Source organism: Salmo salar, chromosome ssa25 (assembly GCF_905237065.1).
Source record: "Salmo salar chromosome ssa25, Ssal_v3.1, whole genome shotgun sequence".
NCBI lineage: Eukaryota > Metazoa > Chordata > Actinopteri > Salmoniformes > Salmonidae > Salmo > Salmo salar.
In genome coordinates, this window is record NC_059466.1 from 16,338,155 (window position 1) to 16,360,294 (window position 22,140).

Here is a 22,140-nt window from a genome sequence, read left to right on the forward strand (position 1 = left end):
ATTTAATCCCTTTTATAAAGGCTATAACGAAACAAAATGTGGAAATATCAAGGGGTCTGAATACTTTCTGAAGGCACCGTGAATGTATAAATGGGACATTACTGAATTCTACAAGGAATGCCATGATAATATAAGCATAAATAGATCTTTATTTACAATTCGCAATGACTCCATTCATATAAAAATAGTATCTATGTACACATCAGGAATGGATACCAATTTTCAGTGTACACCACAAATGTGTAGTCGCTTTGGAATTAACCCAGAACTCAAATGGTGAGATCCCTGAAGATGGGAGTTGCTGCAAAGATTAAAAAATGATTCATAGAGTTGATTCAGAGAATGTAGCTCCAAAAACGTATCATTCAACAGCAAAGACATCTTTAATCTGGTCAAGTTGTCTCAGACACGTCATCATGAAGGTAATTGTGCTCTCCCTGAACGAGAGAGAGGTTAAGCTACAACCATACTGGATGAATACCCAGAAGCTCCTCTCTTAAGGCTCACTGGTAGTTGAATTTGAAGTTGAACTGTCCGGAGCTGAAGGGGTTAAAGCCCTGGAAACCGCTGTGAAAGTTGTGATGGTGTCCACCCTGCTGGCTCTCTGGGTCCATGGGGTCCTCGCCATTGTCAAACTTCTGCCTCATCTCTGTACAGGCACACAGCCAGACACAGCATGTTAACAGAGCAACAACAGGCTGAGTGGAGGCATTCAGCGTTTTGAAACTGAAAGACCACTTTGAAACAACAAGATTGAGAGCAGTTGAGAACCCAATGCATATTTGACAGGTGGCTGGTTTTTCATCCATATGACAGGAGACACCATTTGATATTAATTGAACAGGTAGGTAGACAGCACTGAGTCCTCCCAACCAGTGTACTGCTAAATCAATACAACTAAAGCACAAATTGAAGGTTTGACCATCTAGCACAAAGAGGGTGACACATACAGTACGCAAAAATAAATCCTAGAAGTATACTAAGTGACATTTTATATAGAATGTCATGAAAGTATTGACTGGTAGATGAAGGATAAACATTTCTGCTGCGTTGAAAATGCACTAGAGAACTTGGATCTGTACAGAGTGGTGAATGAACTCTGGGTTATCTGACCCTATACATCTGTCTGCTTCAGCCTTCATTGACATCTGGTTAGTGAACAGCTGCTGAGGGGGGAGTAAGCTCTGCCCATAGGACATTTACCTGGATCAGTGAGCACTTCCTTGGCCTGAGCAATGTCAATGAACTTCTTCTCTGCCTTCTTCTTCTCTACAGGATCCTGGAAGTTGTCTGGGTGCCACTGCTGCGCCTGTTTCCTGTAGGCCTTTACGATCTCCTTCTTCTGGGCAGTCCTGCGACAGGGTCAAACAGAGGTAATACAATTCCGTTCTACTATACAGTGTTCTACATGAGCTATGACTAGCAGAGCACCCCAGTCCCGACCAGCATAGCGGTTTGTAATGCACCTCTTAACTCCCAGGATCTTGTAGTAGTCTCTCTTCTGGGACTGTTTGAGGAGGCGCTGTGCTTTTTCAAGCCCTTCCTTGATCTGCCGGTCATTCTCACTGTGCTCACGGGCAGTCTCATAGTCCTTGATAGCTGCAGAGAGAGAGTAAACCCCCATAAATAACCTGTAATACGTGTGTATTAAATTGGGGGGGTCTGTACAATACCTCCATTATTTTTGCAGTACCGAAGTCTAGTTCTGGTGATTAACCAGGTCTACATAATACGCTGTCTAGCCATGGAGTAAACCCAATCATCTTAAGTTCAGTGTTCTGTGCATCGATTCTAGCAGCCTGTGTGGACTAGAAGGTGGCGTGTGGTGGTTGAAGGCAGCCGTACTCTGTGAGGCGGACGGGCGGGCGGCTGGGTGAGAGGAGGGAGGATTTAAGAGATGCTGCGGTTTACTGCGCCCTGTGGAGCCTGACAGTTTAAAAGCCCACATGACTGAGTCTGTGATGCTACCACCCACCCGCCGCTCTCGGAGTTCACGCCTAAGCAGATAAAGTGCCTTAATGACAATTTACGCCTCCTCTGCTGCCCAGTCAACATCCCCTGCGGTTGCTAGGCTGGTGTTTAGGAGATGGAGCCCTGGTGCGGGTAGAGCGCGCAGTTCTGACTGCCCAGATCGCCTGTGGCTACATGGAAGCTGCCTGAGCCACATCGCAGGCAGCCACACATCCACGCTATTTATACACCGCAAAGACTCACCACAAAAACATGCCTCCTCCGAGGCTAAGAGGGAGCTTTCTAAATCACCTGATTGTTTTGGAACAATACCATTCACACTTTCCTCCTTTTAAAAATGTTAGCACCCTTGTCTAAATGTACTATTTCAAGTCTACATCCATGACTAGCCTTTCAACGATTTGTAGTTAGAATTGTTGGTCTAACGTAGCAGTAGGATTTGGAAGTACACACCTACACTGTAGCAACACTACTCCAGAGCCAGAGACCACAGGTAAGACTTGGCAAAGTGTTAAGGTCCCTTCCATTTGGACCGGTACAGATGGCACCACTGAGCCTGTGTTTGAGTGTGTTGGCTCTGCCACCACTGAATTGCTAGCGGCTTGATTAACGAGTGGCTGTGCAGCCTGGGAGGCAGCAGAGCTGTATATCACTCCAGGTTTTGCTTACTAGGGTCCAGATCAGAGGGGAAATTGCTCCCTCTGCATTTATAATAATATTGCATCACTTTGAGCTGACTAAATCACTGTTGAACAGAAAACTTAAAGTTATGTACCATCTTTTCCTCCCATCTTTTTTTTATTGTAGTAGCAATGTGTCTAACAAATAATTGTTTTTCATAGACTACAGATGAATGTTACTCCAATAGTAAAACAGTGCCCTCTACTTTCATCCTTCAGAATAATTCAGTCTACAAGCCTCAACACCACTCCAAAAAAACAACTGCCAAGACAATGTTGAACAGCAAACCTGACAAGATTCCACTGATCGGCATGTCGTATGGACAGAGACTCATCCATGTCAGGAAAAGGTCAGATGCACTTAGAGGTGCGTTCCTCCCATACTATGTAAAAGTGCTTTAAGCACTTGAAAAAGCACTATATACACACTGTGCATTCGGAAAGTATTCAGACCCCTTCCCCACATTGTTAAGTTACAGCCTTACTCTAAAATGTATATATTTTTTAAATCCTTTTCGACACACAATACCCAATAATGATGAAGCGAAAACAGGTTAGGAATGTTGGCAAATGTATTAAAAATAAAAAACAGATACCTTACAAGTATTCAGACCTTTTGCTATGAGACTGGAAATTGAGCTCAGGTGCATTCGGTTTCAATTGATCATCTATGAGATGTTTCTACAACTTGGAGTCCACCTGTGGTATATTCAAAAGATTGGACATTATTTGGAAAGGCACACACACACACCTGTCTATATAAGGTCCCATAATTGACAGTGCATGTCAGAGCAAAAACCAAGCCATGAGGTCGAAGGAATTGTCCGTAGAGCTCGCAAGACAGGATTGTGTCAAGGCACAGATCTGGGGAAGGGTACCAACAACAATTATGCAGCATAGTGGCATCCATCATTCTTAAGTGGAAGAATTTCTGGATGTCCTTGAGTGGCCAAGCCAGAGCCCAGACATAAACCCTATCTAACATCTTTGAAGAGACTGAAAATAGCTGTGCAGCGACGCTCCCCATCCAACCTGACAGAGCTTGAGAGGATCTTCAGAGAAGAATGGGAGAAACTCCCCAAATACAGGTGTGCCAAGCTTGTAGCGTCATACCCAAGAAGACTCTAGGCTGTAATCGCTGCCAAAGGTGCTTCAACTAAGTACTGAGTAAAAGGTCTGAATACTTACGTAAAGGTCAGGTTGAAGTCAGAAGTTTACATAAACTGAGTTTAAATGTATTTGGCTAAGGTGTTTAACAATTCCTGACATTTAATCCTAGTAAAAATTCCCTGTCTTAGGTCAGTTAGGATCACCAATTTATTTTAAGAATGTGAAATGTCAGAATAATAGTAGAAAGAATGATTTATTTCAGCTTTTCTTTCATCACATTCCCATTGGTTCAGAAGTTTATACACTCAATTAGTATTTGGTAGCATTGCCTTTAAATTGTTTAACTTTGGTCAAACGTTTCACGTAGCCTTCCACAAGCTTCCCACAAATGGTTGGGTGAATTTTGGCCAATTCCTCCTGACAGTGCTGGTGTAACAGAGTCAGGTTTGTAGGCCTCCTTGCTCTGCACACCCTTTTTCAGTTCTGCCCACACATTTTCTATGGGATTGAGGTCAGGGCTTTGTGATGGCCACTCCAATACCTTGACTTTGTCCTTAAGCCATTTTGCCACAACTTTGGAAGTATGCTTGGGGTCATTGTCCATTTGGAAGACCCATTTGCGACCAAGCTTTAACTTCCCGACTGATGTCTTGAGACATCAGCTTCAATATATCCACAATTTTCCTCCCTCATGATGCCATCTATTTTGTGAAGTGCACCAGTCCCTTCTGCAGCAAAGCAACCCCGCAATATAATACTGCCACCCCCGTGCTTCATGGGTGGGATGGTGTTTGTCAGCTTGCAAGCCTCCCCCTTTTCCTCCAAACATAACGATGGTCATTATGACCAAACAGTTCTATTTTTGTCGTTTCATCAGACCAGAGGAAATTTCTCCATAAAGTACAATCTTTGTCCCCATACGCAGTTGCAAACCGTAGTCTGGCTTTTTTTATGGCGGTTTTGGAGCAGTGGCTTCTTCCTTGCTGAGCGGCCTTTCAGGTTATGTCGATATGGGACTCGTTTTACTGTGGATATAGATACTTTTGTACCTTTCCTCCAGCATCTTCACAAGGTCCTTTGCTGTTGTTCTGGGATTGATTTGCACTTTTCGCACCAAAGTACGTTCATCTCTAGGAGACAGAACGCGTCTCCTTCCTGAGCGGTATGACAGCTGCGTGGTCCCATGGTGTTTAGACTATTGTTTGTACAGATGAACATGGTACCTTCAGGTGTTTGGAAATTGCTCCCAAGGATGAACCAGACTTGCGGAGGTCTACAATTTTATTTCCCCTGAGGTCTTGGCTGATTTCTTTTGATTTTCCCATGATGTCAAGCAAAGAGGCACTGAGTTTGAAGGTAGGCCTTGAAATGCATCCACAAGTACACCTCCAATTGACTCAAATTACGTCAATTAGCCTATCAGAAGCTTCTAAAGCCATGACATCATTTTCAGGAATTTTCCAAGCTGTTTAAAAGGCACAGTCAACATAGTGCATGTAAACTTCTGACCCACTGGAATTGTGATACAGTGAAATAATCTGTCTGCAAACGATTGTTGGAATAATTACTTGTCATGCAAAGTAGATGTTCTAACCGACTTGCCAAAACTATAGTTTAAGAAATTTGTGAAGTGGTTGAAAAACAAGTTTTAAATGACTCCAACCTAAGTGTATGTAAACTCCAACTGCATGAATACACACATTTCTAAAAAACTGTTTTTGCTTTGTCATTATGGGTATTGTATGTAGATAGAGGGAAGAAAACGAATTCATCCATTTTAGAATAAGGCTGTAACGCAACAAAATGTGGAAAAAGTCAAGGGGTTTCAATAGTTTCCGAATGCACTGTAACGCCATTCAATTATTACAAATGAATTAGATATTACCTTCCTCGTACTGTTCATCCAGTAGGTAGGCCTCTGCTCTGTCTTTCAACACATTCACATTCTGAGGGTCAGACTGAAGGACCTCACTGCACACTGTGATGGCTCTGCTTACATCCTGCTGCTCCTGAACAAGGACACAAAGGGACATGCTCAAACTACAAAACCAAACCCAGTCAAAATACACATCTACATTTCATTTGTAATTCAAAAAAAGGTTTATTGTCCCGTCAAATCTACATTAGACAGATAGTCATACCTGTGCCAGACAGTGGCAGATGCGCTCCTTTGCATGGTGCGAGTACTGGGGAACATTTGGCTCAGTCTTAATCACGGACTCGTATTTACTCACTGCATCTCCATACCTACACGTGGGTTTGGGGTAAAATAGGAGTCTTAGTGACGTCTTGCCACTAGAATTGTACTTTTATACAACCTACTCCGAGAATATCACCACACCCCCAGACATACAGTCCCAGTCAAAGGTCTGGACACACCTACTCATTCAAGGGTTTTATCTTCATTTTTACTATTTTCTACATTGTAGAATAATAGTGAAGACATCAATACTATGAAATAACACATATGGAATCATGTAGTAACCAAAAAAGTGTTAAACAAAACATTTTATATAGACACCCTTTGCCTTCATGACAGCTTTGCACACTTGGCATTCTCTCAACTGGCTTCATGAGGTAGTCACCTGGAATGCATTTCAATTAACAGGTGTGCCTTGTTAAGTTCATTTGTGGAATTTCTTTCCTTCTTAATGTTTTTGAGCCAATCAGTTGTGTTGTGACAAGGTAGGGGGGTATACAGAAGATAGCCCTGTTTGATAAAAGACCAAGTCCATATTATGGCAAGAACAGCTCAAATAAGCAAAGAGAAACGACAGTCCATCATTACTTATAAAACATGAAGGTCAGTCAGTCTAGAACATTAAGAACTTTGAAAGTTTCTTCAAGTGCAGTCGCAAAAACCAAGTGTTATGATGAAACTGGCTCTCAACTAGCCACAGGAAAGGAAGACCCAGAGTTACCTTTGCTGCAGAGGATAAGTTAATTAGAATTAACAGCATATCAGACTGCAGCTAAAATAAATGCTTCAGAGTTCAAGTAACAGACACATCGACTGTAAATCAGGCCTTCATGGTCAAATTGCTGCAAAGAAACCAATTAGAACAAGAGACTTGTTTTGGCCAAGAAACACGAGCAATGGACATTAGACCGGTGGAAATCTGTCCTTTGGTCTGGAGTCCAAATTTGAGATTTTTGGTTCCAACCGCCATGTCTTTGTGAAACACAGATAAGGTGAACAGATGATCTCTGCATGTGTGGTTCCCACCATGAAGCATGGACGTGATGTGATGTTGCTTTGCTGGTGACTGTCAGTGATTCATTTAGAATTCAAGGCACACTTAACCATCATGGCTACCGCAGTATTCTGCAGTGATACACCATCCCATCTGGTTTGCGCTTAGCGGGACGATCATTTGTTTTTCAACAGGACAATGAACAAAAACACACCGCCAGACTGTGTAAGGGCTATTTGACCAAGAAGGAGTGTGAAGGAGTGCTGCATCAGATGATCTGGCCTCAACAATAACCCAATTGAGATTGTTTGGGATGAGTTGGACTGCAGAGTGAAGGAAAAGCAGCCAACAAGTGCTCAGCATATGTAGGAGCTCCTTCAAGACTGTTGGAAAAGCAATCCTCATAAAGCTGGTTGAGAGAATACCAAGAGTGTGGAAAACTGTCATCAAGGCAAAGGGTGGCTACTTAGAAGAATAGAAAATATAAAACATTTTGATTTGCTTAACACTTTTTTGGTTACTACATGATTCCATGTGTTATTTCATAGTTTTGATATCTACAATGTAGAAAATAGTAAACATCTATAAAAACCCTTGAATGAATGTGTTCAAATTTTTGACTGGTACTGTATGACTCCATCTGCATTTCTAGTAGCTGATGATGCTAAATGTGATGTCAGATCCATTTAGAGAGACAGTCTGCTTTTAATAGCTTATTGGGGGAGAGGATATGTATGAGGAGAAATAAATAATTTATAGGATACACACAGTATCTACAATGGATGTGTTCTCTGCTGATCCAAGGGTATATTATAAATACACACACAGGGACAGACAGACCCCCACACACACAGACAGGGACAGACAAAACACAGGGAAAGACACACATACAGACACGCACAGGGGCGCATGTACGCACAGTGACAGAGACAGGGACAGACACACACGAGCGCGGCCAGGGACACACAGACAGGGACACGAACAGACACACACAGGGACAGAGGGACACAGGGACAAACGGGCACACAGGGACAGATGCGCGCGCACACACACACACACACAGACAGACGGACGCGCACAGGGACAGGGACAGACGGGCGCACAGATAAACGTGCGCGGGCGGGCGCACAGGGAAACGCGCGCGGGCGGGCGCACAGGGAAACGCGGGCGGGCGCATAGGGAAACGCACACACAAAGGGACAGGCGCACACGGGGGGCCCGCAGACACACGGGGGGGCGCGCACAGACAGGGACGCACAGACAGGGACGCACAGACAGGGACGCACAGACAGGGACGCACCTCTGCTGCTGGATCAACTCCTCTGCAGACTGGATCTGTTTGTTGAGCTTCTTCACTTGTTTGTAGTGGCTGTAACACTGTTCATGGTCTGGATCCAGCTTGAGACATTCTCGAACCTCACTGGAGACAGAGAGGAAACAGAACCAGAAGAACCAGTCAGGTATCCTCTCAATGAATTACATCTAGGGATGCAGCTTTGTCCAAAAGTACCGTGTGTGTTAATCTCACATTCACGGACAGTCTTACTTGAGGGACATTTCGTGGTCTCCCAGGTGGTAGTAGATGGTGCTGAGTTTGTAGAAGGCCTGGGTGTTGTCACTCTTCAGTTTGGAGGCAGCCGTCAGGTCACTGATGGCCTTGCCCATCTCTCCCATCTGGATGAAGCACTCTGCCCGCAGCTCTCTGGAGCTGACGTCCCACACACACGTCTGGCAGGGAAACAGGACAGCTCAATACGTGTCAACACATTTGGTATAATGTTCCGTTAGTGATGACAGTGACATCTAGTCTCAGGAAGAACAGCCACAGATCATAGTGCATTAGCAAGACGTGCTTTATCTCTGACATTAGGAGTTGAGTCAGGTGTGCCACTCACTTCAATAATTAGGTCCAGGTGGGCCACAGCGGTGATGTAATCCTTGCGGTCAAAGTTAGCCCGTGACTGAGTCACCCACCTCTGGATTTCATCAGATTTCATGAGCCGACTTTGGGCCTCGTTCTCATCTATGTCACTAGGGTTCGAATTGAGCTGGAAGATAGAGCAATTCCTTTTAACCAACAGAAAAGGGAAGCACACCAGATACTACAGCCTATTTACTAGAAAAAAGTAACATTCCTTGAAAAGAATGAACCCTCTATTGAAAATACACTTCAAATAACGTTCATTCTTAAAAGCTTTACCCATCACTCCTCCCTGTACTTACAGTCCTGATCCCTGAACCCATTATTCACCAGCATAGTGGTCATCATCGCCATGATAGCAATCTTAGTTAATGGGACACACTTTACAAATAGACTTGGCTATCCTATTAGGATTTCCTGCTAGCTCAGCTCTAGCAGGGGAGTGATGAATAAATGTGATGCGTTACACCTTGCCTGTGTAATAAACTGCTGAAGCAGCAGGAGCGCGTGCACCTCTAGCCCGAGTTGTCGACAACATACTGGCAAAAATATGGCACACATAAAACTGTACAGGTCAAAATGCATATTGCCCTCCAACTATGACTCAGTGCCACGCAACACCAGGAGCATGATAGTTGACTTCAATTATGGAACTTTCCACACCTTGAGCGGTCTCTTAAAATCTACTAGCGTTTTAAAAAGCAGCATTACATTTTGTCCGGGAAGCCACCTGGGAAGTGTCCTTGAATACTTCATTTTAAGCCAACCAAAAAACACAGACTCTCTCAATCCTGCTATTCTACATTGTAATAAAGCACATTATTTTGCATAGGGTTCCTTATTGCTTCCCCTCCCTGTATCTGAAGAAGGATGTGTAAATGACAAGGGCTCAAGGGGCTGCAGACCCAGGACAATACCTAAGGTGACAAGTGACTGACATTCAAACTCTACTGCTAGAGGAATTAGACTACTTCAAGATTTCCACTGCGTATACCTACCTTAGAATACCTAACCACTTAATGGAGTCAAATCATTAAAAACATACAACTGCAAGGGCATTTCTGTCTTCTGGCAATGTTATGAGGCTTCGGGCATAAATGGTAATACTAATGGAAAATCTATCAGTGATTTTCACTCTTCATCCTTAAAAATGAGCACCTGAAAACTATCCCCAATGGGCAAGAGGAGAGATGACTAGACATCCAATTAAGCTTGGTTTGTACATTGTCTGTCCTACTAAACACAATTTCACATTTCCAATGTTAATTTGGCTTATTGAATATGTCTAATATAAATTATAAAAATACCAGGACATCTAATTTCATAACTGCATTTCATTATCCTTATTTCTGTTCAGGTAGGCATTGTTAAATCTTAGCCTTAGGCTTTTTGCCAATGAATATGGCAAACAACAACACCAGTATCTACATTAGTGCAAGTGCATTAGGTTGATCTGAAGAAGAAAAATAATTCCCGTGGGATGTTCTGTAGATGGAGCTGTTTCCACTGGTCAATACTGACATCTCCTGGCTGCTACTCCTTACATTCTGCCATTGAACAAGTCACCAGTGGTGTAAAGTACTTAAGTAAAAATTCCTTAAAGTACAACTTAAGTAGTTTGGGGGTATCTGTACTTTACTGTTTATATTCGACTACTTTTACTTCACCACATTCCTAAAGAAAATAATGCACTTTTTACACCATACATTTTCCCCTGACACCCAAAAGTTCATTACATTTTGACAGGAAACTGGTCCAATTCACACACTTATCAAGGGAACATCCCTGGTCATCCCTACTGCCTCTGATCTGGAGGACTCACTAAACACAAATGCTTCATTTGGAAATGAATGTTGGAGTGTGCCCCTGGCTATCCACCAATAAATAACAAAAATAATATTATGCCGTCTGGTTTGCTTAATATAAGGAATTTGAAATGGTTTATACTTAAGTACATTTTAGAAATTCCATTTATTTTTGATACTTAAGTATATTTAAAACCAAATACTTTTTTACTCGAGTATGACAATTGGGTACTTTTTCCACCACTGCAAGTCACTTCCAGTGAGATTGTTACTGTATGTTGGCATTACTTACAACTTTCTTAAAGTCGCTCTCTGCTTCATCTAGTCTCCCCTGCTTCAGGAGTAGATTGCCTCTCTGAAGTCTTGCCTGTTGGAAGAGTGAGAGGCGATAAGAGCGTGTTTGCAGTGGTTCTTAATGAAATTAACTTTAGTTAGTCTTCCTCTAGTCTAAAAAGACATTAAACTACTGTTAATCAACATTTCAAGCATACACTGACCTTGAAACTGTAAGAAACACTCATCCTCTTATGTTTCTGCTACTTAAAGTAGACAGTGGACTCACCGATGTGAAGTCTGGTTTGAGTTCAATGACTTTGCTCAGATCCGGCAGAGCAGATTTAGATTTTCCCATGGCCAGGTAGACTGTAGCTCTCCTGTAGTAGGCCATGTAGTTCTTTGGATCCCCATCTGAGCATGATCAAACACAGGCAATGGCAAAACAAGAAATATATTATTTGTACTATATATTAAACAAAATGATGAATCATAAAACCCTTTCTACTTTACTAAAAAGTACACATGAAAATTCCATTTGATTTTACTGTCAGCAATATAAACCCTTCAGTACTGACCAATAGCAGCATGGAAGTGAGAGAGTGCATCAGCCAGCTGTCCAGCAGCAAGGAGTTTCTTCCCCATCTCCAAATGGTTCCCCAAACTTTCATCCTTGCCACATACCCCTGAAACCAAGGAGAATGTCATCCAAAATGTAAGTAACCACAATTTGTGCATATTACAGTATTTCCACCTTGTAGCTAGTCTTCTATTGCCTTGTGATTTGATACAAAGTAGCTAGCTAGCTACTCCACTAATGATTAAAGTATGTGCTTTTAGCAACTCGGGTGTATTTACATACACTCGTGTTGTTTTCAATTGTATTAGGTTGCACAAAAACAGTCCATTGGAAGCCAGATGTTAAATACAATGACTGCCATCAATCACGTGACACCATGCATTCCTATGTGAAGACTCAATAGCGCATTGAAGCTAAATGAAGTCGGTTAAGATGGCCAAAGGTGGTTTAGTTACAGTGAGGGAAAAAAGTATTTGATCCCCTGCTGATTTTGTACGTTTGCCCACTGACAAAGAAATGATCAGTCTATAATTTTAATGGTAGGTTTATTTGAACAGTGAGAGACAGAATAACAAAAGAATCCAGAAAAACACGTACAAATGTTATAAATTGATTTGCATTTTAATGAGGGAAATAAGTATTTGACCCCGCTCTCAATCAGAAAGATTTCTTGCTCCCAGGTGTCTTTTATACAGGTAACGAGCTGAGATTAGGAGCACACTCTTAAAGGGAGTGCTCCTAATCTCAGCTTGTTACCTGTATAAAAAAGACACCTGTCCACAGAAGCAATCAGATTCCAAACTCTCCACCATGGCCAAGAGCAAAGAGCTCTCCAAGGATGTCAGGGACAAGATTGTAGACCTACACAAGGCTGGAATGGGCTACAAGACCATCGGCAAGCAGCTTGGTGAGAAGGTGACAACATTTGGTGTGATTATTCGCAAATGGAAGAAACAAAAGAACTGTCAATCTCCCTCGGCCTGGGGCTCCATGCAAGATCTCACCTCGTGGAGTTGCAATGATCATGAGAACGGTGAGGAATCAGCCCGAACTACACGGGAGGATCTTGTCAATGATCAAGGCAGCTGGGACCATAGTCACCAAGAAAACAATTGGTAACACACTACACCGTGAAGGACTGAAATCCTGCAGCGCCTGCAAGGTCCCCCTGCTCAAGAAAGCACATATACATGCCCGTCTGAAGTTTGCCAATGAACATCTGAATGATTCAGAGGACAACTGGGTGAAAGTGTTGTGGTCAGATGAGACCAAAATGGAGCTCTTCGGCATCAACTCAACTCGCCGTGTTTGGAGGAGGAGGAATGCTGCCTATGACCCCAAGAACACCATCCCCACCGTCAAACATGGAGGTGGAAACATTATGCTTTGGGGGTGTTTTTCTGCTAAGGGGACAGGTCAACTTCACCGCATCAAAGGGACGATGGACGGGGCCATGTACCGTCAAATCTTGGATGAGAACCTCCATCCCTCAGCCAGGGCATTGAAAATGGGTCATGGATGGGTATTCCAGCATGACAATTACCCAAAACACACGGCCAAGGCAACATAGGAGTGGCTCAAGAAGAAGCACATTAAGGTCCTGGAGTGGCCTAGCCAGTCTCCAGACCGTAATCCCATAGAAAATCTGTGGAGGGAGCTTAAGGTTCGAGTTGACAAACGTCAGCCTCGAAACCTTAATGACTTGGAGAAGATCTGCAAAGAGGAGTGGGACAAAATCCCTCCTGAGATGTGTGCAAACCTTGTGGCCAACTACAAGAAACGTCTGACCTCTGATTGCCAACAAGGGTTTTGCCACCAAGTACTAAGTCATGTTTTGCAGAGGGGTCAAATACTTATTTCCCTCATTAAAATGCAAAACAATTTATAACATTTTAGACATGTGTTTTTCTGGATTTTTTGGTTGTTATTCTGTCTCTCACTGTTCAAATAAACCTACCATTAAAATTATAGACTGATCATTTCTTTGTCAGTGGGCAAATGTACAAAATCAGCAGGGGATCAAATACTTTTTTCTCCTCACTGTATAACAAAGAAACCACCGCGTGTCGTTTCAATTGGAAACAAATGAGTCAGAGGGCAGAACAAGCAAGGAGGTGGGCAGAGCCAAGCATGAGCTAGCAAGATCCTATTGGTGCGTTCTAGCATGCATATGCATATTTCCATTAGGGAACACCCACCCTGCCAAGTGCAGGTGTGCAATAAAGCAATTCACCTTTGCACTCCTGAACACCACCATTGTTTAAACTTTGGCAAATGGTAAAGTCTACAAAGCTTAGTTCACAACAGATTTTAGTTTTGAGAACAGAAAACTGTATTGAGATCAAATGTTTCAATGATGAGAAAATTTGCAGAATGGCAGACAAAATCCATCTCTTTCCATCTTCTCCCACTGCCGGCCACTGGGCTTCCTCTCACTACCATATGAGTGGAAACGGTAAGCGGATGCTTCACATTTATACAGCCGGTGAAATATCTGTCTCATTGTTTTATTTGTGAGAAGGCATCTCATGGAAGAATTTACATCCACAACTTGAGCTACTCCAGGAAGTGGTGTTGCAGGCTAGCTCAGTGCTGCCCCTCTCATTAAGTAACTCAAGTTGAAGGCCCATCGGGGTACTGCAGGCTGCCATTAGCAACTAAATTATCCTTAACACTTCTGTATGCTATTTTCAAACAATCAGTTCAAGGACATACACCTTGTGTATTAGAAGCAATTATTGGTACCATGATTGTCTCCGAAACATTTTTGTTTTATTTACAGGAAGACTGACCACTAAGAATGCAATTTTCCTTTCACTATAATGGGAATCCTGTTTTCTGCTGACAATGCCTGCAGTACAGCAGTCGGCCTAGAACTACCATGGCTTCAATGAGAGGGGGCAGTCATTCTCCCCTAGTTAAAAACAATCCCATCTCAATTCACTGGACGGTGGGCCGGACGGTTGGTTATTATGAGGGGGTATTTGAGACAATATCTTAAGGATCGTATTATTAAAACACGTTCCAAACGTGGGTCTGAACCATTTCCGTTTGGTTTTTATGCGGAGGGAATTTGAGTCTAAAAGTCCCCCACAAGTCAAGTATTTCTGTCCACATATGGCGCATGTGCAGTACTTTGATTTTGGCATGAGGTAAGCAGAGAGGACATGGGTATACAACAGACCCACGTTTGGAAAGTATGTTTGATAATACGATCATTTGTATCAAATCCCCCCGTCATAATGACCAACAGTCCTGCCCACCAGTACAGTAAGTTTAAATATAAGTGTATTTCAACTTCTGGCTTCCCACTGACTACACATCTCATAGCTTTATACTGTACTCTATACCATCTACTGCATCTTGCCTATGCCGTTCGGCCATCATTCATATTTGTATGTACATATTAATTCCTTTACACTTGTGTGTATAAGGTAGTTGTTGTGAAATTGTTAAGTTAGATTACTTGTTAGACATTACTGCATGGACGGAACTAGAAGCACAAGCATTTCGCTACACTCGAATTAACATCTGCTAACCATGTGTATGTGACATAAAATTTGATTTGACTGTTTGTGTAAATACACCCAGGTTGCTAAAAGCACCTTAAGGCAGCTGTGAAAGTGGCAACATTGTTGCCATGTAAATATAACTCCGTGGTGTAACGTTAGCAAGCCAGGTACCTAGCTAGCAAACAAACGTATCGTATGTTCGCAAATGATGGAATGCATGAAGCACATGCAGTTGTTAGTTAACGTTAGCCTTACAAACTAGCTAACGGTTATCTCCCGTGAAACTCAAACCGGCAACCTAGCTAGTTATCTACTGTAGCTAGCTACTAGCTAGTATACTTTTTGTAGCTGTCTGTAGGGCAGGTTACTGGACCTGGTAGAATAACTGTAATAAAACAGAGGTTGAAATCCATTGTCTGAGAAGGCTTACCTTCGTATCGCAGGTCAATCAAAACAAGAAGAAAAGGAACATAACTTAAAATTTTGTGCACAGCTGGGATTACTGCAACCATACTGTAAACTGTCTATAGTTCTTAGAAATAAAGGAAAATACTACCTACGACAATTCAAACTCTCACGAAACACTTGACAGTCCCATATTAGCTAGATGACAGCTAACGTTACTCAGTTAACCAACCAGACATACAGCGGGTCCACCGGTCGTGGGTTGCTCTGATTGGGCCATTTGTTGGAAAACTCCGCCCCCCAATGTTCGTTCAACAGAGTCGAGCCACGGCAGCACAAAAGTCAGCAGTAGGTGCGTGTCATTCAGTGAAGGGCCAGAGGCTGGTATGAAAATGCAGTTATCTAGCTGTAGGCAAGTTCAGTCACGGTTTTGAATAGAAGGCTCAGCCAACAATTAAATATTTGTCTCTGCTGTAGCCTAAACTGATGGTGATGCTTATTGATATGGGGGTTCAGTGGACATCAAGTACAATTTAGGTTAGGTAGGGTTATGAATGATTGGAACGTATGATCATCAATGTTTGTGATCTTTTATTCACATATAAAAAACATTTCAGGACATGGGATGCAATACAAAGCGTACATTGGAAAAACAGTTGACCATTGATTAATACCTTCACGGTGTATTTTAGAGTTTAAGGCTTCACAGCAATACAAATATCTTATGAGTGTACAAAACATTAGGAACACCTTAATAATGACTTGCACTCCCTTCTCAGAACAGTCTGAATTAGTCGGGGCATGGACTCTACAAGCTGTCAAAAGCGTTCCACAGGGATGCTGTCTTCTTGATCCTAATCAGTCAGGTTTCAAGACTGGGCATTCAACTGAGACTGCTCTTCTCTGTGTCACGGAGGCTCTCCGCACTGCTAAAGCTAACTCTCTCTCCTCTGCTCTCATACTTCTAGACCTATCTGCTGCCTTTGATACTGTGAACCATCAGATCCTCCTCTCCACCCTCTCCGAGTTGGGCATCTCCGGCGCGGCCCACGCTTGGATTGCGTCCTACCTGACAGGTCGCTCCTACCAGGTGGCGTGGCGAGAATCTGTCTCCGCACCATGCGCTCTCACCACTGGTGTCCCCCAGGGCTCTGTTCTAGGCCCTCTCCTATTCTCGCTATACACCAAGTCACTTGGCTCTGTCATATCCTCACATGGTCTCTCCTATCATTGCTATGCAGACGACACACAATTAATCTTCTCCTTTCCCCCTTCTGATAACCAGGCGGCGAATCGCATCTCTGCATGTCTGTCAGACATATCAGTGTGGATGACGGATCACCAGCTCAAGCTGAACCTCGGCAAGACGGAGCTGCTCTTCCTCCCGGGGAAGGATTGCCCGTTCCATGATCTCGCCATCACGGTTGACAACTCCCTTGTCCTCCTCCCAGAGTGCTAAGAACCTTGGCGTGATCCTGGACAACACCCTGTCGTTCTCCACTAACATCAAGGCGGTGACCCGATCCTGTAGGTTCATGCTCTACAACATTCGCAGAGTACGACCCTGCCTCACACAGGAAGCGGCGCAGGTCCTAATCCAGGCACTTGTCATCTCCCGTCTGGATTACTGCAACTCGCTGTTGGCTGGGCTCCCTGCCTGTGCCATTAAACCCCTACAACTCATCCAGAACGCCGCAGCCCGTCTGGTGTTCAACCTTCCCAAGTTCTCTCACGTCACCCCGCTCCTCCGCTCTCTCCACTGGCTTCCAGTTGAAGCTCGCATCCGCTACAAGACCATGGTGATTGCCTACGGAGCTGTGAAGGGAACGGCACCTCCATACCTTCAGGCTCTGATCAGGCCCTACACCCAAACAAGGGCACTGCGTTCATCCACCACTGGCCTGCTGGCCCCCCTACCTCTGAGGAAGCACAGTTCCCGCTCAGCCCAGTCAAAACTGTTCGCTGCTCTGGCACCCCAATGGTGGAACAAGCTCCCTCACGACACCAGGACAGCGGAGTCAATCACCACCTTCCGGAGACACCTGAAACCCCACCTCTTTAAGGAATACCTAGGATAGGATAAAGTAATCCTTCTAACCCCCCCCCTTAAAATATTTAGATGCACTATTGTAAAGTGGTTGTTCCACTGGATATCATAAGGTGAATGCACCATTTTGTAAGTCGCTCTGGATAAGAGTGTCTGCTAAATGACTTAAATGTAAATGTAAATGTAATGCTGGCCCATGTTGACTCCAATGCTTCACACAGTTGTGTCAAGTTGGCTGGATGTCCTTTGGGTGGTGGACCATTCTTGATACACACAGGAAATTGTTGAGTGTGGACAAACCCAGCAGCGTTGTAGTTCTTGACACACACAAACCAGTGTGCCTAGCACCTACTACCACACCCAGTTCAAAAGCACTTAAATCTTTGGTCTTGTCCATTCACCCTCTGAATGGCACATACACAATCCATGTCTCAATTGTCTCAAGGCTTAAAAAAACATCTTTAACCTGTCTCCTCCCCTTCATCTACACTGATTGAAGTGTAGAAGTGACATCAATAAGGGATCTTAGCTTTCACCTGGTCAGTCTCATAGAAAGAGCTTAATGTATTTTTTTTTTTACAAATGTCAAACTGCAGGCCACAAGAGCAGGTCACAACACATACGTGTTCAAACTGGAGGGTGTCTTGCTGCTGCTCCTAATGCTCCTAGTCTAACTGCTGGTCTTGGTCTTATGCTCTCTCCACCCTCTGTGAGTTCTGTTGACACTGGTAGGTACCTCTGTTTAGATGGAGGTGCCATGTAGTTATCAGGGAACTTGTAGACAGGCATGCGTTTGTTCTTTGATCTGTGAAGGTTGGATTGGAGATGGAACCATCATTAGATACCCTAATTAGGCACATGATTTGAAATCTAGAGCATGTAATTTCAAATAAAAATCTAATGTATATAAAACACACCTTGATTGACACCCTTCCTTCTGTGCAAAGAAACTGCAAATTAGGCCCCCAACGACCAGTAGGTTCAAGCCTCCACATCCAATGGAAAAAACTACTTCGATTTCTTTACCTATTAGTATCTGATTTAAAAAAATACCATGAAGGTGTGTCATGCATTTTCATTGTTTACAGCTCCATGTCCCTCCCTTATACCATAATAGCTGTGACATGCTTTCATATATTACTGAATTCAAATCTAAACCCCTGTTTAAGTATTGGATCTACATAGAATTGATAGATATTTACTAACTTTTGTGCCCTGAAATTGAGATCCTGAAATTGTGCTCTTACTTTGTTTCCATAATAAGAGAATGTAGTCATGGAACACAACCCTGAAACAAGACAACTCGACTGTTCAAGTTCACCCAGGAACCCAATGATCAGAATAACCACATCAACAAAAATAAAATGTTTACCAGACACAAGATAGTTAAACCCTCCATCAAAAGTCCCACTTGCGTTTGTAACCTCAGATCCTCCTATCTTAGGGCAGAAGATCCTCCTATCTCAGAATCCCAAGATAATAGAGGTGATGATCAGAGCCCGGTGCATATGGATGCCCCCTGTCCAGGAGGAACAAAGAGACCATGGTTTAGTCACAAACCTTTCAATTCCCTACTGCACAATACCTCATCCATTGTTGTACAGCATTAAGATACCGGAGTACATTTTCCTCTTACCTCTCAAAGAACCTAATGCAGTTTTATTATTTTGACATGCTGTTGTAATAAAAAAAAAAGACTCCTTCATCCACTTTAATTGTTCACTTACAGTTCAATGCGAACATTGATGGGATACCCTTGCAGTTGGATACTCCTGTTGAATCAGAAGTGCAATCCTTCCAGAGATTGGAGAAGTAATTTGAAGTGGTCAGAACGATGCTGTCTACCTCAGACCAGGTCCAGATCTCAGTGGCATTGTAGAGCAGACCAGGATCCATCCACTCACACAGAGCACTAAGCAGCCAATCTCCATGTACATTGCTACTGTCCTGTAGTTGATTGCGGCCTCTCTGTATGCACCAGACACCAGACAGAGGGAGAAAGCCAAGTAATGGCAGTTGAGCTGTTGCTGTCCCTTTCAGAACTCAAACTGAGGAGAACTGTGAGCTATAGGGAGAAGGAAGGCTCACCTTCTTCCACCACCCCCGCCCCTCCTCAACGCATTGAGAGCGTGTCTTTGTGTATATCATCACACCTCCTTGCTCCAAACTGATGGAAAAAGAGGCAAGGTGTATGCTGACCGCTGACTTTTCTCTCCATGAGGGCATGCCATGTTTGTTATTGGTATAATATCCAGGATTCTACCAACATTAAGTTAGTTTCGTGTAGGCCTAAAAACACAAGTCGTGTTCGTGTTATGACTTTGCCATGATTTTCCTTATAGGTTTAAGTCTGCACTAGAGGTTTTACGAAATAGTAAGTTGACTGCTGTATCTGCAATAATCACTCCATTATTTCTATTGCATATCCAAAGTTGTATTTATATTCATAAAAATATCAATACATATCATAATTGCGTACAAAGATCCTTCTCATGTCATACTTTCACAGGATCTCATCTTTTCTGGGTATATCAATCATACCGACAGAAAACAGATAAGCGTAACAGTATGTGGCAGATTTGTAAATTAAAACCTATGGCATAGCAATACAATACATAGCAATACTATCTTCATTTGACCAGTTAAACAGCAGGAAAATAATCCTGCAGGGACAGGAAATGTGAATTTTTATGTGGATTATAATTAATGGACTTTTTTGTCGGTGTTGATACATTTTTTTGTTATGATAAAGCAAATCTGACATTTTAACATGGAAATTACAAACTTTAGAAGCCTTTTAAAACCTCAAATACACTCGAATTAGCATTTTCTTCTGTGCAGGAAAATTATCTGCAACAACAGAGTGATCAAATTAAAATTGACCTGAAAAGACTAGATCAAATAATGTAGCTGGGAAAAAACAATGTTCACAATTTCCTTAATAGACTTCATCTTAATGGTATTTACAAACACATTGTCTGGAACTAGTACTGTAGCCAATGCCACTACACAAAAGCATCTCTGTCTGACAGTTTCTCAGGTGTTATCTGGGAGATCCTAGTGAGTTTAGAGCTGCTGGATATCCCTGAGCCGTAGGATCTGTACTGTCTGGGTGGTCTGTAGTATCCAGTGTAGAGGGTTCTGTCTTCGGCCCGAGAGGCCATGTATGTTCGTGTTCCAGGACCACCATGGGCGAGCACCACTCTGAAATAATGAGACACACAATAAAGCATAGTTCTCATTGTTCTCATTATTCAATGAAGGCAATACAATGATGGCATACTAGAATGATGGGATCTTACTGTTCAGAGATATAATGAATATCTATCATTCTGATGAAATGGCTTGTTCAAAACATTTTTCTTACGTTGCTTTAGGGAATAGGACTTTGTACACAGTCACAGCATAGAGAATGGCCCCTAAGAGGATGCAAAAAGACCCAACCAATCCAATAAAAATGGGAGGTCCTAAGTCATACCTTAGAAAATAGTAGAAAGCATACATCAGTACAGTTACTAACATGTGCAGCTGTTAATTTGTATTTTTAATTTCAAACAGATTATTGTAGCCATTTGAAATACTAATCTTACTTTAGGATTCCTGGAGAAGATTGAGTGAAAGTTGTCCTTGCGACTTTGTTGATGTATAAGCAGTATGCAGCTAAGTCTGACACACCTGTGTGAAGAGGTTTCAGTCATACTAGGAAATGTTGATGGGAAAAAATAAGTCATCTGGAGAAATTAACATACCATGGACAGTACTTACCACCGACAAAGTGAAATACGGATCCAGCGAACAAAAGCATATCCTTGTTTTTTCCCCCTCCTCCAATATAAGTGCACTCCATGCCAACAAAGCAAAATATTGCACCAAAAAACCCAAGGGTTAGTCCACACATCAGCAGGCCTCTCACTCCCTGGACGATAGCTGTAAAAAAAATATATATATATATTAAAAAAATTAAAAGGAGAAGAAGATATGAGTCAACATATCATCGATCAGCACAAAGTTTTTGTTGTTGCTCTTTCCATTAGAAAAGAACTGCAAGCTCTCAAGAATTCAAAGTGATGTTTGAGTATGAAATTATGCAACAGGATGGTGATCAATTTGCAGAGATCCTACAATGTAATATACCAGAAACCCTTAAGTCAGATGTTTGAACAATATTCTTACGTTTGACAGACCACAGCACAGGGAAGTCTCTGCAGTTAGTGACTGCTGTCGAGTCTGTGAAGCAGTCCTGCCACAGGTTGGACCAGTACCAGGCCACCTTGATAATGAATGAACCTCCCTGGCCACCTATCTGGGTGATCCTCCAGTAATCCATCGCCATAGTACAAAGTACAAAAAGCCATCCCAGCGTTGAGATCAGGAAACCAGAAACCTGGATCAGCCTTTTCCTCATGGTTCCAGATGAGAAAGGATGGGTGTGCTAACCTACTGCTCCTAGGCACTCGTGAAGAGGTGCGCGTGAGGGATCGAGACTCAGGACACACGTGATGCCGGGACTGCTGCAGGATGTTGGTGCTTGTTGTCTTGTTTCAGTAGGTGATAACACGTCTCTCTGGACTGGATGACATGGTGTGTGTGTATAAGAGAGTGCTGATGTGGACTCTGTTGTCGAAGCCATGATGGAAGCTGT

The 22,140-nt window shown here is 42.9% G+C and overlaps 2 protein-coding genes across 3 annotated transcripts; both read right to left on the reverse strand.

The window, feature by feature from the left end:
* Nucleotides 1–126: 126 nt before the first annotated feature.
* Nucleotides 127–15,665, reverse strand: dnajc3a (DnaJ (Hsp40) homolog, subfamily C, member 3a). Of its 2 annotated transcripts, none has more exons than XM_014172932.2 (12): nucleotides 15,603–15,665; nucleotides 11,533–11,640; nucleotides 11,244–11,368; nucleotides 10,974–11,048; nucleotides 8,851–9,003; nucleotides 8,502–8,683; nucleotides 8,256–8,375; nucleotides 5,903–6,008; nucleotides 5,647–5,770; nucleotides 1,467–1,599; nucleotides 1,204–1,352; nucleotides 127–649 (listed from the first exon to the last, which is right to left on the reverse strand). In XM_014172932.2, exons 2-12 carry the CDS (start codon nucleotides 11,597–11,599, stop codon nucleotides 504–506), a joined length of 1,380 nt encoding a protein of 459 aa, XP_014028407.1. In that variant the 5' UTR covers nucleotides 11,600–11,640; nucleotides 15,603–15,665; the 3' UTR covers nucleotides 127–503.
* Nucleotides 15,666–19,916: 4,251 nt separating this feature from the next.
* On the reverse strand, nucleotides 19,917–22,069 carry cldn10l2 (claudin 10-like 2). Its single transcript, XM_014172954.2, has 5 exons — nucleotides 21,672–22,069; nucleotides 21,264–21,425; nucleotides 21,089–21,173; nucleotides 20,866–20,976; nucleotides 19,917–20,702 (listed from the first exon to the last, which is right to left on the reverse strand). The coding sequence occupies exons 1-5, from the start codon at nucleotides 21,901–21,903 to the stop codon at nucleotides 20,504–20,506; spliced, it is 789 nt and encodes a 262-aa protein (XP_014028429.1). The 5' UTR covers nucleotides 21,904–22,069; the 3' UTR covers nucleotides 19,917–20,503.
* Nucleotides 22,070–22,140: the final 71 nt, after the last annotated feature.